This window comes from Amphiprion ocellaris, chromosome 5 (genome assembly GCF_022539595.1).
Source record: "Amphiprion ocellaris isolate individual 3 ecotype Okinawa chromosome 5, ASM2253959v1, whole genome shotgun sequence".
In the NCBI taxonomy this organism is placed as follows: Eukaryota; Metazoa; Chordata; class Actinopteri; family Pomacentridae; genus Amphiprion; species Amphiprion ocellaris.
Window position 1 is genome coordinate 16,560,333 of NC_072770.1, and position 19,204 is coordinate 16,579,536.

Genomic DNA, 19,204 nt, shown 5'->3' on the forward strand with positions numbered 1-19,204 from the left:
ATATTATATTATATTATATTATATTATATTATATTATATTATATTATATTATATTATTGGCACATTGGAATTCTTTGTGCATTTCTTAAAGTCAGCTTTGTAAAAAAAATGAAAGTAAAGAGTAAAAGTCAGAGTGTGTGGGTATAGGATGTAATGAACACTTTTCATTATAATTTCATTATATTTTCATTATAATTACTGAACAGTGTCAGCTAATGAAGGTCAAATAAAAATGCAGAATGCTATTATTCTATTTTTTTATGATTTTAAAAACTACTTGCAAATGAGCACAACATTTATTATCCTTTTTACCATTTATTTATGTACTTATCTACATATGTATTTGCTATTGCTATAATTATTACTAACCCTAACCCTGCCTGCAAAATATTTTGCAAACTCTACTGTAGTATATAAATAAAATTATTATGAATATTACAATTTTACTATATGTGTGTGGTCTCTTGTGTATACTTTTGAATTTTGGTGCAGAGAATGGTTACAATTATTAAACATAATTTAAAAAGGCCACCTATTTCTGCTCCATGGCAAAACAATTCCCCAATAAAAATTCTTTTCTCTATTTTCTATTGTTTCCGACCGTTGGATGCATAAGCGGGTCAAAAATGACCTGATGAGGTTGTTTTCTTGCAACATCTTTGTAATGAAAAGTTTTTATGATTTCATATTGCAGCATATTCCTCAAAAAAACATGTTTTCAATATCATTCCATTTAAATTTCCAAGTTACCTTTTATACTTTCAAAGAAATTGTAATATTTGTATTACTACCCCAAGCTCTTTATCACTGATAATATCGTACAAGAGGTGATGCAGTGCACAAACTTCTAGGGACAAAAATATAATATAAACAAGAATATAAATTATTATTCTTAAGCAAAATGACAAAAATAGCGTAAAAACTCATTGATTCTTATAGGAGTCATTTTTGACCCACTTATGGAAGAGTGTGGGGTCCAATCACTTGTGCCTCTAAGGGTTAAAGAATCTTAGTTTATACTGTCTTATGCACGGCATTTAGGAACAGTAACTTTACGTTTCATTTCAAAACTGTGTGAGCATGTTGGCAAACAACAACTCTTAAATCTTGAATCCAATGCCGAAAGGACTACATTACCCAGAGAGCTTTGCTGCAGTATAAATAGTAACGAAATGGGCGTTCCCGCGGTGACATGTGGAGGAGGTAAGAAGAGGATTGTTGCCGAGGACGCATTCAGCTGTCAGAGATAACGTCGCTCAGGCTGCTCTTACCTGGAGTTTCACTGCCATGGACTTAACCGAGGATAGCGCTGTGGAAATTATCCTGTGCTGACCCACTTCTTCACGCGTTTCTTTCTCTCTCTGCGTGTCTTTTGACGCCTTCTTTCCATTCTTGCCAGGTAAAGTCCTTGTGTCTGTGTGTAGTTTTTTTTTCAGCTCGAGCTTTGTTCGTTTTGTCACTGAGCATCCCTGTCAAGGAAGTAGCCCACGCGCTCATTTGTTTCTGTTGTTTTGCTGCAGCTTGTGCGGTTAAAAAAAAAAAGAAAAAAAAGAAGAAAAAACAAAAGCGGAAAAATATGGAAAATATTTGACATGTTTTATTAAGCTGCAGTGTTTATGTCACAGAAGACAGCGCCACTAGACGATTAAAATACCTGACAGTTTGAAATTAGGCTGCACAATAAAATGGAAAGTTTGTATCTGTGTGGAGAAGAGAGGCTCATCTGAACCTTTAGCTTCATGTTGTACCTATATTTATTTTTTGTATATAAAGTATTGTTTAATCCTACGGTGCTACACACACTGAATTTGTATCACATTCCACTATAAAATAATAGTGAAATTGAGTTTAGGTGTCTTTTTTTTAAAACAACTTCCTTGCTAGCTAAAAAAACACACACATTAGTCAAGTTTACCCTTTCTAAATGTGTTTCCTTCACACAGGCTGGTATTCTTACAACCTGGAAACAGACTGGTGACCTAAATTTAAGATGTCTTGGTTTCACCCAGCTAACTATAGCACAGTGTACACAGAAACTTTATTTTTCTCTCATCTCAGGTATTTCTCATGGTTTCATTTCACCTCATCAGGTGTCAGACTTGAATTAGTTATACAGGAAAGCTTATGATTAATCCTGTATGTGTTTTAAATCTAAAGTATAAATTGAAAAAGGAAGAATGGGCAATGATTAGCTTTATTACTCAGTCATGTAAACAATTTTAACTTTGGACTATTGTTACCGATCTTACAGTAGGTGGTGCTCTGAGGATGGGCTAAAAAAAATCAGCTAGTCTGAACTCACAAATGAGCAGCAGTAGCAAAGTCAATGTTACGAGAGTCACAAGGGTTCATCTGGAGATTATAACCACTGCTGTTTGGCCAAATCACCCGCCAAATGTTTAGTAGTTTTACTTGATTAATGACGGATGCAACATAATTTATTTCCACGGTGCTATTGCTGAATTCTGTGTTGATCAGTTAATCAGCTTGTTATTTCAGAGCATCTTGGTAAATAATTCATAATGATCCAAGGATTTGATTGTGCTTTACTAAATGTAATGATGCTTAAACAACTTGTATTGTAAATCTTTTGCAGGTGCCATAAACCCTGAGAGACCATGTCGGACAAAATGTCCAGTTTCCTCCATATTGGGGACATTTGTTCCCTTTATGCAGAGGGCTCCACCAGCGGATTTATCAGCACTTTAGGGTAAGTCTGCTTTTAGGTTTTTATGTGGGTTTTCATGACTCTCACCACCTCCACTCTCCACTTACCTCATTTTGAAGCGTTCCTGGTGAGATTGCTGGATAGATGAAGCTTCAGACAACATTGTCCCAGTGTGCAAAACACACAACTATAGCAGAGTACATGCTACAAAACAAACACAGTGAACCATGTAATGATTTACACGGTTGTTGTTTGGAGCCAAAGGGATGGTTGTGCTGAAGGGGTCGCATGATGGATAGATTCATGTAATGGAAGGATTTAATGTCCATGTTTGGTTGGTGTCAGTTACTGTCCACATAAGCACTTCAGATTTCTTTGGTGATAAAGTGATTTTAGTGAAACACATGAATCTTTTAGAATATTTCTAGAAAAAACACAAGTTGTTTTTAGGTGCTTCCAAATAAGTTGAGGTATGCAGAGAAATAACAGTTGTACTAGAGAGAAAAATGAAGGATTGCGGACTATCTTTGATCAGACTGAAAACCCACCTGCCCCAAAAGGTATGTGGACCTGAACTCCCTTTAGACTTTCAAATATCTCATTGTTTAGTTATAGTGGTAACAAGCGGTTGACATGTTTTTTTTTCCAGATCAAATATTAATAATGCTGAATAAAATCAGTAAAATTAAAATCTTGTCAAAATTTAGAACAGCACAAACACAAACTCTCTTTTCAACACTTATCCTTCAGTGCTGATAGCCTGTCACCTGTGACTTCACATAATGCTATCAGCAGGACATTACTCACTGCTGCTTTAAAAAGAATAAGTAAAACAATACAGATAATCATAAGAATGCTGAATGTCAGATCTGATAATCGGCCAGGCCGATAATCAGCTGACCCTTATTAGATACCATCAGCCACTTAAGTGTAAGTAACAGTACAGTAGTAGGCAGAGCTTACTGTATTTGCTGTGTTGTAGTTTCGCATTTAACAACTTTTCGAGGACTGACTGTTTTTTAAGTAGGAACATAATTTTTAACTATAGTTCAATGTTGTCCGCCAGTTTGTTTGTTTGTTTGTTTTGCTTCTTTACTTTAAATTTATGGATACCTACTTCTGTACTGTTGCAGTTATGGTCACCTCAGTCCTGACTGAAGAAGATTGTTTGCCTTCAAATGTCTAGTTTCATTTGGAAAAAAAAAAAATGAGCGTAGGATGTTGTGGCACTTAGCAATAAGGCTGCAGATTGCTAGCAAGTGTTCAGGGGAATGTACAGTGGCTTTTACCTCAATGCAAAAATGTCCCTCGTAAGAGCCAAGGTTTAGTTCATCCATTTTAGGCTACCGCAGAAATGCATTAGTGCAATTCAATTCGATTCAATTCAGTTTTATTTATGTAGCGCCAATTCACAACATATGTCACCTCATAGCACATAACATAGTAAGGTGAAGACCTTGTGAATTTTAAACAGAAAACCTTGGGATTCTGTATGAGCAAGCTGTTGGTGACAGTGGGAAGGAACAAACAAAAAAAGAAGCCCTTTAACAGGGAGGAAAAGAAAAACTCTGACAGAGCCAGGCTCAGGGCAAGCAGCCATCTGCCTTAACTGTTTGGGATGAGAGTGGAGATGAAGGGGGTGAGCTCAGTGGAAGAGGACACGTTCCTTTCTTAAGCAATTTCCCCTCCTGCATCAGTAAAGTATTTCTGATTCTGATTCTGTAGATATGAAGAGCTTATTCTAAGCTAACAGAATAAATACACCAATGGAATCATGTTGATTACTACTATGCTCTATTTCAACTAGTAGTTCCTTAAATTCTACACACTGGTCATTTAATCTGAAGTGGGATTTGTTTTTTTTTGTTTTGTTTTGGTTACACAGTAGCGTAATGAATCTAAATAACACTGTCTGCCAAATGTTATTACTTGAGAAGTGCTGGATCCTGTAGCTGCCTCTTTCCTTTTATTTCCTTGATGTTGCGCACCTTGACTTACTCTGTCTCTTCCGGCTGCATGCAAATCACCGTTTATTTAAGCAGTTGACATCTCTCCTCCTCCCTAATTGTAGGCAAGGAGTTAAAAGTGTATCTCATTATGTGAAAGTGAGCAATTCCTGGCATACAATAGATAGTCACAGAAATAACAGAGGGCTAAAAGAAGAAGAGCAGACAGCGATCATTGGTGTGGATGTCCTTTCCTAGTTTATCTGGCATTTTAGGTTCTGTATTCCAGATTTAGCCTCTCTCTCTGCCCCCCGCTTCCCTTCTTTTTCTTCCCGAGGGAGTTTATTTTTCTTCTCCCAAGGTGAAAATGAGTGCAGCATCGGTATTTTCCTGTCCTCCCTCTCCTTTTAAAGTGCTGCAATCTCCCTCCTTTTGCCATGTCACCACTCTATTTACAACTCACCAGAGACTGTGCCGAACCATCTTCCTTGTCAGCTTTCTCAAACTGAGCTCTTTCACGGTTTAGTGTTGTACATCACACACCACAGAATACAAAGGTGTATGCAGCTTTACAGACTGCCACCATGACAGAGCTCATTTGTCAAATTCCCCATCTTGTGTTGTCATGCCTAGTAATCACCCCCTCCCACCCCTACGACTGCTGTGAACACTCCCTGGTAAAGAGGAGAGCTTAGAGGACGTTCCTATAAATAGCATCGTTGTATTAGGTGTTGCTTTTGCTGTCAGCATCCTGAATGACCCCTAAGTGACAGTTGGAAGCACCTGGACCACCGCTGGCACAGAGCAGCTGGCAACCAATGTCTGAATGCAGCCGTGGTTTTCTGTCCCTGAATGCAAGAGCAAGTTTCTTCTTGACCTTGGATAACAATGACTCTTGAAACTCCCGTTCCTTTTGGACCTTGGCCCATCAGTGCATCAGTGTGATGGAAGCTATAGCTCTTCCTTCCTACAGAAAAAATTCTCACAACCATGTGACTTCTTCCTTCATTATTACAGTGCTCCTGCGGTGCAGTGTATGCTGCATGAGCTATAAAAAGATTGAACTGACTGGACCAGCTATAGCATCATACAGAAGTGTTTTATTTGTGCTGATCTACTACCTCACAGTGTTCCCAGGGGTTCCTCTGAATTCCTTGAATTTACAGCGCTTTTGAGTTTCAAAAATGTTTTATGAATGTATTTTCAATAATGGTGCTAAAATAAAGTATGTTGAATGAATTGGGTCAATTTGCCATTGCTTTATTTAAATTCAACTTGAGAAAGTTTTTTTTTCTTCAGTGTGGTTGTTCACATTTTTTGAATTATAGAAGTTTAGACTGTCTGAAGCTATTGGAGTGCTTTGAACTCAGATTTTAGAGAGTCACTACTGAATTCTTCTTTGATGTAGAAATTCAAGCAGTTTCCTGCTTCTCCAGTGTTTGTTTTAAATACAATAAAGTGTGTGTTAGGAATGGGCATATCATGTGAGATTAAATCAGTTTGTATTATCATATGTTAACATCACTGTTGTTGAATTTAAGTCAACTCTTAGCTTGGAAAATTACACTTTTGGTCAATGTTTTTGCTGTCAAATTTACTTTATTTTATCCAGGTCATTTTGAGAACTGAGCCAATTAGATTTAGTCTTTAGTCTTCGATTTCATTTTAACATCTGTCATTTATACACTAACATCATGTTTAAACCAGGTTTTGTGCTTATTCTAATGGTGTATGGTCACCAGATTTCAAGCCTCGATCTAAAGATCCTTTAAATATCATTAAAACCTTTACCTCTCAATGACAGGTGACTTTCACGTTAAAAAAACCCCAAAAAACAAGAAAATGAACAAATGCATGAAAACACAGCCGCAAAGTCACAGGTTACAAATGCTGTTAAGGAAGGGAAGGCTGTCTGAATTCAAAAGCGTTGCGTTAAAACAGTGTAGGGGGTTTGCATTGTGGGGGTTTTATGTGCTGGAGAGACAATGAAATTGGATCCAGTAATTCCAGTTTGAATAAAAGACCTGTAGAATCTGGAGGCTTGTCAGATGCTAAAATTGAAATGTGCTATATAAATAAACTAACTTTAACTTTAAAATACTTGGACAAAATTTTATAACTCTGATGTCATCGCTGCTTCAACTATTACATCTTTCGTTATGGAAATTGGGAGGTAGAAAAACTACAGCATTTATGTGGTTCACGTACACACATTCCACATTGGTAAACATATTTGATTGATTAATTATATTTAATTTTCTGTTTATTACACTAACTCTGCCCAGGAAAATGGTTTATCTTTCTGTAACTAAATGCACTATTGTGAACAATTTCACTATAGAAATATAATGATGGTAGAAACCCTAAACCTGACTGACATTTTAAGAAAAATAAGAAATTGCAGATTTAATACACAAGCTGCATGAATTGACAAAAAAAAATCCAGATTGCGTTCTAGTTTATGTAGCTTACATTCTCATTGCTATTTGAATTTTATTATGCCACCACTTTCACTTTGCAGATTTATGGATAGCAAATAAAAGCTTTTAAATCCTATATGGTAGTTTAGTTTCAAATATACTTGAGTGATTGATTCAATAAATTGATGACTGTTCACAGGCTTGTGGACGATCGCTGTGTGGTACAACCAGACACTGGTGACCTCAACAACCCACCCAAGAAATTCAGAGGTAAGGCATGAAAACCCCTCACTTTTCCTTTGATAACTGGTGTCTTAAGCCAGTATTGCTGCCAGTTGTAATCATTGCTGCCTATTGCATTCAATATAGTACTGAAAGAAAGAAGTTTAATCTCAGTACTGTTTTGATAAAGTTTGAAAAATTCAATGTTAACACATGGAACAGACCTAGATCATCATCATTATTTTTTTTATTTTTAAGTAGTCTAATACCAACCTGTTCTACGTCAGGGTTTAATATGATCTTCTAAACCATGACTACACAAGAAGACATAATAAACACAGCATTGTGGCTGCCTTGTCAATAAGCATTTGTGGGTTGTGCATAGTTTTGTTCATTGTTTTTAATTTGGATAAACATATCTGGGTGATTTGTGATTAACGAGGGTTGGTCAGATGATCCTGATGAAGAAGTGTATTTGTTTATATTTATTTAAGTTTTTGCTTCATATTGGTTTCTCATGCTGTTAGATCTTTACTAAAAAGCAATTTAAAAGACAGAGTGAGTGGCTCTGCTGTGTAAGAGCCCCTTTTGTGTTCAGAATAGCTTGAATTCTTTGAGGCCTTTTTTATTAACACGGTATTCAAAATGCTCTGCGGTAATATTGCTCCATGCTGGCTAAATAGTACTCACAGATTTTAAACTACTCATTAATTCTGTGACCTTCCACTTCAACCAAAAGATGATGCACTGCAGTACAATTTGGAAGCGCTTTAGGATACTGGATTAAAATGAGGTTTTGATCTGTTTTGGGATGCCCTGGTAGCAAAGTGAAGAGGCCACATACCATAGGAGTCCAAATATCCTAAGCAGTGAGCCTCCAGTTTGATTCGAAGCCAGCTTTCCCTCCTCTCTGTCCTGTGTTCCCTGTCTGTCTCCACTGTCCATCTAATAAAGGCACAAATGGCTAAAAATAAGTGAAATGAAACGATGCTAAGATGTTAATGGCCGTGCTGGTATAGTAGCTTGTTGAAAAACCTTTGTGAAAAAGGAGTGAGGGTTGCCACCAGCGCCTTGTTTGTAGCACTGCCTGAGAGTGAATTCCAATATGTTCTCTGCATAAGAAATGGAGTAATAAAACATGGCACACCATTGCACAACCAACCCTGTTTGACACTAATGCATCCATAAATTTGTGCAGTTTTTATTGCGTATTCTGACCCTCTCATCCGTCACTACAGAAGTGGACATCTTACTAGGGGACAAGTCGTGTCGCTAATTCACCCGCTAAGTGTGTTTTCAAATTGGTTGCTTCTTTTATGCAGTTGAAAACACTTCTAGATGTTTTGGCAGGCTTCTAAATCAGGTCTTGAGTTGCCAAAGTAATTTCCATTTACTTAGAATAGTGTTCCCTGCAAACTGATTGAATTGGCCTCGCAGAGCCGTATCTGACATGTTCCTGTCAAGTCACAGCTGATGCCATCATGTCATCTTGGACTGACAGTGACCAGGAGGAGTATAGCACACACACACATCTTGGCATTCACTCCATCAGATCAGTGCAGGTGTCCTGTGATATCAGGCGCCAACACCTAAGCAGCAGCTACTTTAAGTTCTATAAACTGCAAGGTGAGAACCCAGAATTATTCAACAGAACTTTGCCCAGAGCATGAATATGGGTCTGCCAGCTTGCCTTCTTCCCATAGTGCATCCGGCTAACATCTTTTCCCTCAGTAAATTATGCACATGCACCCAGTGGCTATATGCAACAAGCTGCTGTGCATTGTGTGTTCTTACATCTCTGTCACATTCAGAATTAAGGTTTTCAGTAATTTGCACTGCAGTAGTGCTTCTGTGAAATGGGACCACACTACGGATGAATCTATTTTTTTTTTGTTGGTTTTTTTTTTAAAGACCATTACTGATGCTGAATGTACATAATCAAGAAAGGCCGATAGCCGATATTTGGAACCGATATACATTAAATGTAATGTTTTAACAGCATGTGATAGTAGAGAACCTGCCATTCATAACTAGGCTTCTTCATTAATCAGGGTGAATATAACTGAATATGTAAAATAGAACACATATAGTCAGCCAGGCAGATGATCTATCCCTGGTACCAATCACTGCATACTGGAAACATCCTTCAGGACCTGCTGTTCTGGAGATGCTCTGACCCAATCATCTATCATCACAGCTTGGTCCTTATCAAAGTCACTCACTTCCTTATGCTGCCAATTATTTGTTGTTCCAGAACATCAAGAAGTGACTTTTCACTTGCTGCCTAATATATCCAACTGAGTGACAGGTTTTATTTAATGAGAAAATCAATCTTATTCACTTTACCTGTCAGTGTTTTTAATGTTGAGGCCGGTCATGTATGTTATATATATATCCGTCCAGTTGCTCAACTCAGTACCAGGGAGCAAGAAATGGCAGAATATTTATTTAATACTCAGAGTTAACAGTTTCCCAAACATTGGGCTCATATTTTTAACATGTACTCTTGTAGTCTGTATTTCAGAGTATTATTCAGAAATGCAAACATTTGTAGCTTGGTGTTAATGTTAAAAAAGACAGAGGAGATGCAGTTTGACACAAGAAGAGTGGATGACCACATGAAACCATGTGTCACTGATTGATTGATTGATTGATTGATTGATTGATTGATTGATTGATTGATTGATTGATTGATTGATTGATTGATTGATTGACTGATGATCGACTGTTTTCTGGTGGTAGTACCACACTGTACTATCTCTGTATTATAGTTTTTCCCTATTTAATTATCTTGCCCTTACTCTAGGATTTTATTCTGATGTTCTTAGCTATGTTTCTTGTCCTCTGTAGTTGCTTTACATTATTTGTATATGTGGAATGATTTATATGGATACAGAATAGGTGGAACCCAATCCAACTGATTGGGTTACTGTTACTATGTGGATTTATGTGATAGATTTGTGTTTAGCACATGTGATGCTGTTAGATGTTCTTCGAGGATTAATAAAGTTGTTCTGATCCTGATTCAGAATGAATAATTTCTTTTAGGCACAATGCCAGGCTGAGTTAAACACAAAGCCCATCTTCCTGCCATTACATCTTAACTTCTAATAACCTGACAGCATGAACATGTGCAGAGATTAGCTAGCAGCAATGCATCTAAAAATACAATATGTTTTCCTTTTGTGAAGTCCAAGTGTTGTTCTATTGTTGATTTGGCTTCAGTCTATCTGAGCATTTATACAGTGATACTCCATGATATTTGTGTATCATGTTATATTCTGGCCGATTTGAATTTGAAGGAGTGAATTCTTGGCACTTGGTGACCTGGTAATGTAAGAGCTGGCCATGAAAGTGTATCTTAATGAATGATGTCCTTGTTTACAAACAGTGTTTGGATGTCAGCTGCTTGAAATTTCCTTTGAGGCACTATTTCTCAACTGTTTTGGCTCATGACCCTGTATATCCAAGCAGTGCCTTTTCCCGACATCTTGACAGAGGTTGCATGTGACTCTGAGCTGGGACTGTATTACTGCATTCAGAAAGTAATTCCTAATGAGTAATTCCTCTTGTAACTTATGGTCAAAGCAAAGACTTAATAAACAATACAGGTTTTAACTGTTTTTGACACTGAAGGTATTGAATTTGCAGGCTGTATTGTGTATTTTGTTGCACTTTTATTTAATTGCTGCAAATTATAAGGTGTTTATATTTCACTTTCCATTCTGTTGTGGTTTAATACTGCACGACCACAATGTACAGCTTTAGAATATCCCACAGAAATGAGTCAATACTCAAGTAATTTGTATAAGTCTGAACATTAGCTGAGCATTTGTAGAAGCTTTGTTATTTTTCAGTTATTGCGCTGAATTCCATTACATGTCGCAGGTGTTACTGATATCTCTGCTGTCTCTGTGTCTATATCTGGGAAAAAAAAAAAGATTGTTAATGCACAGTTATTGTATTGAGTGTTTTGTATCCAGTATTGCTGTTTACTAGACAGTATGCCAGTGTGTTTATATATGTGATTGCAGTTACATTACCTGTTGGTTCCAATGTGCAGAATGTGGCTGTTCATTGAAAGTCAGATTATAACTGAGACAATACCAACCCCTGCACCAGACCCAAAAACAATGCTGATGTTTGAATAGTACACTGTGCACTATTTGGAGCTTGATCAACGCATGGCTGTAAAAATCTGAACAAAATTATTTTCAAAAATTATACAGTGTTGTATACAAATCCATAAAGTAACCTGTTTTTACTAAACCAGCAAATCCAAGAACCGATTGAAGGAATAGCACTGCGGAACTATGTAGGGTCAGTAAAATTGGAAGAAAAAGAGACCTGTCTTTGTGTTTGAAGTAACTGAGTCACTAGTGCATACTACTTCATAGGTTTGTCATTTAAGGTTTATTAGAAAGGTGTAAAACTTAGTGGAGACCATCCGCTGAAATCGCAGCAGCCATAGTGTTAATGGAAAAGAGTAAATTTCCTCTCAGGGATACTATACTTATGGTTTTTACACAACCACACTAGAACATGTCATCCAGTCACATTCAATATTTCAGCAAGTTAATGAATTAAGTCCTATTAAGTGTAACTAAGATATTTTTAAATACATTTTAGACCTGTAGACTGTAGTAAGGACTATTGTTTTAGGAATGGATTGTCTCCATATAAAATTCCCCCTATGGCTACTTGTGAATTTGCATTATTAACCAACAATCTATATTCTGTTTGTATTTTTATATTCTGTTTGATGACTTTCTGTGTTGGTGCTGCTTAGGAGTCCTGTACATTCAGAGGGTTATGTGTGGCTCTCCTGTACCAGGAAAATTCTACAGATTAGTTGAACAGCAGATAGGTAGCAGTGTTCTATAGATTTAGACAAGGCCCTGCATTTCCAGCTGAGGATGAAATTACCTCACTTACTCACTTCTAACTGAGCCAGTCAAATCATATTCAAATATGTGGTCCAACACTGTACAGTGCAGTAAAAACAGACTAAAGTACGCTGACTAAATGTGCCAGTGGTATCAAGCTATGGCAGCTCTTATTGTGTGACAATGCACAGTATTCACAACTGCAAATGGCACTTTGCTAATATTTTATAAAACACTTTTATTTAAGAACACAGTATCCACATTAGCTCACACAGTGCATTCAGACATTTGCCTATCAATTTGCCTGTCAACAGCGTTTGTTAGGCTCCACCCACAGGCAGCCAAAGGCCAACTGAGGGCCCAAAAAGACATAGAAATGACCACTGCTCTTCAAAATGAACTCAAGTGTTTTTCTTCTGGTCCCAGAAACATGCCTGCCAGGTTTAAAGTAGATCAGCTTAATGTTGTTTGAGAAAGCCAAGAACAGACAGACGCACAGACTGAGAGATTCCTTCATTTTTTCGTGAGATAACACATAGGCCTAGTTTACTCACATTCAGCTGCTTAAATGCTATGTGATGTCTGTGTATAAAACTGTGCATTTGTTGTATTTTGCTGCATAAGTGTTGAGTGCTATGCTTGTTTTGCATAGGAAACCTAATATATTTTTCTCAACTTGAAATGGTTAACAAGCAATGTTGAAAGAATGATTTAGTTTTTTTTTTTTTTAAAAAATACAAGACGAGGACTTTGAGTTGTTATGAATTAGTTGGAAAAACAATTTGTTCCAAGCAAAACACAATTTTTCAGTGCTGTTAGTACTTCGAACAAAATTCTATTCATCTCCATTTTATTACGGTAATAGCAGAAATTATAAGAGACAGATGCTCCAAAATCAGACACATATAACCAAACCACTACCATAACTACATACCACTAAAGGCGGGTATAAACATTTATGGTGGAACAGTTGTTAAGTTACATTGATCAGCCACAACAAATAAAACAACTTAGAAGTGAGGCAAATAACATTGATTATCTCATTTTCAGTTGCACTTGTCAAAGCGTAGCAGCAAGTAAACAGTCAGTTCTTGAAGGTGTTGTTTTGGAAGCAGCTGTTTGTCATGTTTCTCAAGCTGCTGTGGAGCACTTTTTGCAGCATTGACATTGTGCATCGTCCTGCTGAGGGAATTCTATTCTGTCTTTGCTTGATCCACAACAATGTCTGGGTGGGTGAATGCCAGCCCTCAAGAATACCCAGCTGAGCATGTCATTGTTATGAGATGACCTCTATCACTGATGTCCCCTGTCAGTGGTTTTAATGTTTTAGCTGTTCAGTGTGTGTGTATATTAGTTATTATACCGCATTAGGAAGTATTACGCTGAAGTAATAGTTCAATGATGCTAAAAGCCTCAGTACCTTTTGTGAATCTGAGAAGACCACTGGCTCAGTTCACTGTAAAGAAAGAATCTACAAACTTTTACATTGTCTTTCTAGGCACATGTTGGTTAAAGCAAAATTGAAAAACATAAAGATCATGTTCCACAATTAGGTCATTTTATATTATAATATTATTATTTGTGTGATGACATCTTTTTTACGAGGATGAGATCTTTCTCATAGGAGTGAATCTTTGCCAAGATGGGCGATTTCATTTGCCCATTTAGGTGTTACAAAGCCCTGAAACTGTGTTAACACAATAATAATCCTCGATGATGGATCAGTGCATTGAGTCAATCTGGTATTTGATCCGGCTGCAATTTTCCTGTAATGATAACTCAACAAAATGTTCAGCCTTCATTTCAGCTAGGTGTCCAGTGTGAGTCAGAATTTACAGGACAGGTGGGCCTTGGCCGTTAGATTTACAAACCCTGGCTGTGTTGAAATAACTCCAGTGCTGGCTCACTCTCAACAGTAATTCTCTAAAATGCAACATAATATGGAACTGTTGGACATCTTTCAAGTCACTATATATAGACCAGATCTTAAGTATGTGTACAGTTACCCATATAAAGAGATTAACAGATGTTAAAAGGAATATCTCCCACACAGTTCTTTCAATACTGACACAAACCTACTTGAACTGCATTATTTGATTTCCAGTGAAATGCATTAAAGCAGAAATCCAGATAAACAGAAAATGTGAAGTGTCCAAACACTTATAGACTGTTCAGAATTTGTACACTACAATAAATTACAGGACACTGCATAGTGCAGTCCATACTGTATTAAATGGAAGTGATTCCAATCAGTCCCAAAACAACCTACTTCACAATCAATTAGTTAAATGTATGATAGATGTGCTGTAATGACTACAGAGTTTGAGGTTAAAAGATTGGGTTGTATTTTGTATCTTGTGTTCATGTTTTACATCACGTATTTTGTTTTTATTTTACTTTTTTAAATTGTATTTGCTGCGGAAAACATCACTTAACAAATACATCAATTAACCTACATGATTCTCCCATTACCTAACAACCTTATCCTCTGCCAAATGCCTCTCTTCCCATGGAATTTCCCCCAGTTTATTCTTTTTTTTCCATAACCCTAATTGCTCATCCCTGTCAGACAGATGTTTTCCCAGTGCCCCATTTTCTTTATTGGTCCTTGACCTCCTCTCTGCCTGTCCTCCATCTTCCGTGCCCCATATTTCCAACAGCGGCAGGGACTTACTTTTTCTCTTTATTGTTTTTTGTAATCATCACTGTTATAGTTCCTCAGGTCCTCTGTTCCAGCTAACATATAAAGTACAGTTACTATACTATAGAGGATGGAGTGTATTTGTTTCTATGTTTCAATACCTGATCTAATCCCGTAACATTCATTATCTTTGTTTTAAAGTCACAACATAACCATTGAGTTTCATGTTTGTCTCAACTATTATTGTAGTTGAGTTTATTTATGTGTTAAAGATACTATTATAGGAGTACTTTCTGTTTTTTTAGTTTTTCGGTACATTTCCACCATTATGTTGATGCCGGATTTAATCCTCACCTACATGGAGGATGCACAACTTTCGAAATTTCTGGAAAGATGTTTTGCCATCGTTTAGAGACCATTATGTTCATCTGTTCTTTGCTCAACAGGTTGTGTTGTTACCTGTCTTTTTAAAATATTCTGAAGATGTTCTGTTGGATTCAACTCAGGCAACATTTTTCTGACAGAACTCTTGTGTGCTTTGGATCGTTATCATGCTGGAAGGTTCCTTATCTGCTCAGCTTCTGCAGACTGGGAACCATCTTGCCAGTCAGTGTTTTGGTATATCCACAAACATTCATGGTGACATCTATAAATGTCATCTCCCCAAACACATTTTTCATCTTATTCAGCCCCATATTATCACACTCCCACCTCTGTACTTCACTGCTGGGATTTGCATTCACCGTGGGCAGACTTTTTCCATCTAAGCTGAATTTATCTTGTTCTCAACTGATCAAAGAATGTGCTCCTAATAGTCGCCGGGTGTCTTTTCATGTTGTTTAGCAAAGTCTCTTCTTGCATTTTATTGCCAATGAGTAAAGAAAAGTTTGTTTTTTTTCCTTGAATACCCTACAACAAGGTTGACATCATACAATGTCCTTTACACTGTCTTAGCTGTCAACGAAACTCATTTCCACTGGTAACTCCTGTGGCAAGTCTGAAGCCCAGGCCCATCTCTTTTTCAAAGCTAGACTGTACAAGTACTGTGTCAGTGGTCTCAACTTTAGGAGGATAGCCACTGCAGGTCTGATTAGAGGTGCTGCTTCAGTTGTGTACATTCTGATTACTGCTGCAACTGTTTCAGCTGATTTTTAGTTGATTGTTCTGTACACGTTACATCTTTGTGAAGTCTCAATCAGATATTACTTTTCTTTTTTAAAATTTTTTGGACAATTCTTTGTTGAGCCATGATGCAGATGTGCTATTAGACACAGCCAATAGGTCCAAAACTGAACAGGTTCTGGTGTTCACAGATCATTTTATAACCATGTGCATTCAGTTCTGATTAGAAATCACAGATCTACTGAATTTTATTTCAGTGAGTGATCTCATCTTCTTCCTTGTGCGTTAATGATTGCATTTATATTCGCTTTTGTTGCATGCACGTTCTACTTTAGGGACTATAAAACACTCTGCTTGACCATTTAGAAAAATGTATTTACTGTTAGGAAGCACAATTTGGAATCATTTGACATTTAAGTGATATTGCACGGGGGTGTACTCACTTCTGCTGTATACTGTCTGGTGCTGTCAGACTGCTTATCATGTAGCATGTTAGTGTAGACGCATAAGACTGGTTTTAAGTATTTAAAAGCACTGAACCTGTCAGAGATGAAGCATGTCCAACATGCAGCTGATATCTTTTATCTTTCAACATATGTAATAACAGCCATTCCTGTATTATCACCTGCAATATCTACCTTAAACTATTGTATTGTTGGATGGAGCAAGTGAAACAAAATACCAACTGTCTTTTTTTGACTAACCAACTCTTTGTCATTAAAGTTTGCATGTGTGAGGTGAGGACTGACTGTAGCTGGTATGTCTGAAAGCATCAGCAGTGCAACTGTCCTTGATAAGCTTCAAAACTTTTGCTTGATATTCTATTATCTGTTCATTTATTTTGTAAATATGCTTACAATAGTACAGTACATGTTAAATTCTTGGTTAGGAAACAGTATATAAAACGAATTAGCCTGTGCAAGAACATAAATATCTGTAGGAAACCTGGACAGTTGCCAGGTTGGGTTGGTTAACTGTCCAACATTCATCTTCATGTCTTGTAGCTGGTGGAGAAAAACTGTTATCATTACAATTATATATATAATATACAAAATATACAATTTTTGTAACATTAATATGATACCGTAAAAAGCAAATCGTGCAGAAGCCCTGGAGAGGATGGTTCAGTACCATTTGTGCAGACAGTGTCAAGGGTAAAATATATTTAGTTTTCTAAAACCAGCTCAGAAATTTATTGCATGTGCTCTAAGTGATTGATTTTATCAAAATGTATGTAGCTGCAACTACTTTATTCCCAGCCTGTCAAAATGAATTGTAGTTCCACACTCACATTTTGTCATGGGATTGTCATCAAGCTAATGCCCTGCTGTTACTGAAAACATAGTGTATGCCAAATTGTTAACATGACATGCATTATTTTAATCAGTCTGCCATCATCTAGGACTCTGCTTTATTTATTTGAGGTCAGGCAGAGAGGTATCTGTGAAGACTAAAATTAATGCCAAATGATCAAGTTTGACTTTTTACCTCTCTATTTTCTTGCTGTCTTTCCCCAGACTGCCTTTTCAAACTGTGTCCTATGAACAGATACTCCGCACAGAAACAGTTCTGGAAGGCGGCAAAACCTGGAGGCAACAGCACCACAGACACAGTCCTCCTCAATAAACTTCATGTAAGACCAACATAAGCTCCATTAAATCTTAGTTGCTGTAGTTGAAAGAAGTTTCCTGACGTCAGTGTGAAAAGACTAATATGATGCATGTTTCCTTGAGCATCTCTGTCTCTGTCTATTAGCATGCTGCTGACCTTGAGAAGAAGCAGAATGAGTCTGAAAACCGGAAGCTGCTGGGAACAGTCATCCAGTATGGAAATGTCATCCAGGTATGTTCAAGGACCTGTGTGATAAAGTGATTTGCTTAACAGTAGAGGTGCAAAGTGTAGCACCACATATGACACAGCGTGCTTGTTAAACCTGACCATAATTCTGTTTTAATCAGGGAGGAGTTTTAAATAATTGCTATGGCACAGAGATGTGCTATTAAAATTGTCTGTTGTAAGGTCTGATATTGCTTTGCTCTTTGTGCAGGAATTTTTTTGCACCAAAGTATGAGATCATCCAAACCAAGAATAGTAATGCATTCCTGCATTGTGACATGCACAGGGGAGACAGTATGTACAGTGTAGGATGTCCTACTTGCAGTGATCTGTCATTCCAGCAATAATGTGTGCAGTATTTGGCTCCTGGTTTGTATAGGAAATAATTTCATGCATAAATTTAAGTAAAAGGTCTACGCTGTTTTGCCAACTCCCTGGTTTAAATGAAGCGTATTACACTGTAGGATTGAGCTGAAGATTTAGTCAAGTTGCCCGTGGGCCTGAAAAGTATACATAAACTTATATGATTGAACTCTAGAGGGTAATAAATTACATTGAACATGTCTGTGGTTAAATGTTGGTTGTTGGTGGGAAAATAAACTTCAACAGTGGTCACCACAACCATTTTTGGATAGGAAATTTCAAGTACTTATATAATATAGTGAAGACATAAAGATAGCAAATATTTCCAGGGATGTATATTTTTACTTAAGTGTTCCCTCGGGGCCCGTTGTGCCAGTCTTTCTTTCTTTGTTCAAAGCTCTGTAATTATTTCCACTGTCTGTCTCATGTAATTGTTAGTAGCAGTGTGGCTTTTAAACGTGTAATTCTGTTTCTTGTTTTTCTAACAGTTGCTGCACTTGAAAAGCAATAAATACCTGACAGTGAACAAGCGCCTACCTGCACTGTTGGAGAAGAATGCCATGAGAGTGACTCTGGACTCGGCAGGAAACGAGGGATCCTGGTTCTACATCCAGCCTTTCTACAAGCTCAGATCCCTGGGAGACAGTGTGGGTAGAGCTGGGTGTGGGATTGGAGTTAATTGTGCTCAGTAGGAGAAATTAAGGGTATATTTTTAGACTTTGGGGGTTTGAAAACAGAAGTCATGTGGACTCCAATGTAGCAAGACAAGAAAGATTCATTAAAAGAGGGCAAATAGCCACATCTGAGCACCTTTTATTGTAGTTAGAAATGCTCCACTTACCAAGCATGACGAACTGTAGACAAACTGATAGCTATCTGTCTTTTGAAGACCAGGTTTGAGAGTTGTTTTTCAGGGTTGGACAAGATACAGTGTGTCCTCAATGTCAACAAACATGCAGCAGTTTGCTTGAGACAGAAGTGCATTTTTAGATGCTCAAGTCTGACTTCCAATTCCATTACCCGCGCAACATTATATTTAAGAAAAGCTCAAAGTAGTGTGTTAGCACCATGATGGGTTACTTCCATGTTACTAGTTCAGT

The 19,204-nt window shown here is 37.3% G+C and overlaps 1 protein-coding gene across 15 annotated transcripts in view; it reads left to right on the forward strand.

Moving 5' to 3' along the window:
• The first annotated feature begins 1,210 nt into the window (after positions 1–1,210).
• itpr1b (inositol 1,4,5-trisphosphate receptor, type 1b) overlaps positions 1,211–19,204 on the forward strand; it is an 87,539-nt gene continuing 69,545 nt past the window's right edge. For 8 of the 15 annotated variants that reach the window (XM_035948898.2, XM_035948897.2, XM_035948902.2 and 5 more), the window contains exons 1-6: positions 1,211–1,399; positions 2,597–2,710; positions 7,234–7,304; positions 17,423–17,538; positions 17,661–17,747; positions 18,593–18,751. In XM_035948898.2, the coding sequence (XP_035804791.1) occupies positions 2,619–2,710; positions 7,234–7,304; positions 17,423–17,538; positions 17,661–17,747; positions 18,593–18,751 (525 nt within the window). In that variant the 5' untranslated portion in view covers positions 1,211–1,399; positions 2,597–2,618. The remainder of the gene's footprint in view (positions 1,400–2,596; positions 2,711–7,233; positions 7,305–17,422; positions 17,539–17,660; positions 17,748–18,592; positions 18,752–19,204) is intronic. The other 7 variants (XM_023271927.3, XM_023271928.3, XM_023271930.3 and 4 more) reach the window with 1 other exon arrangement.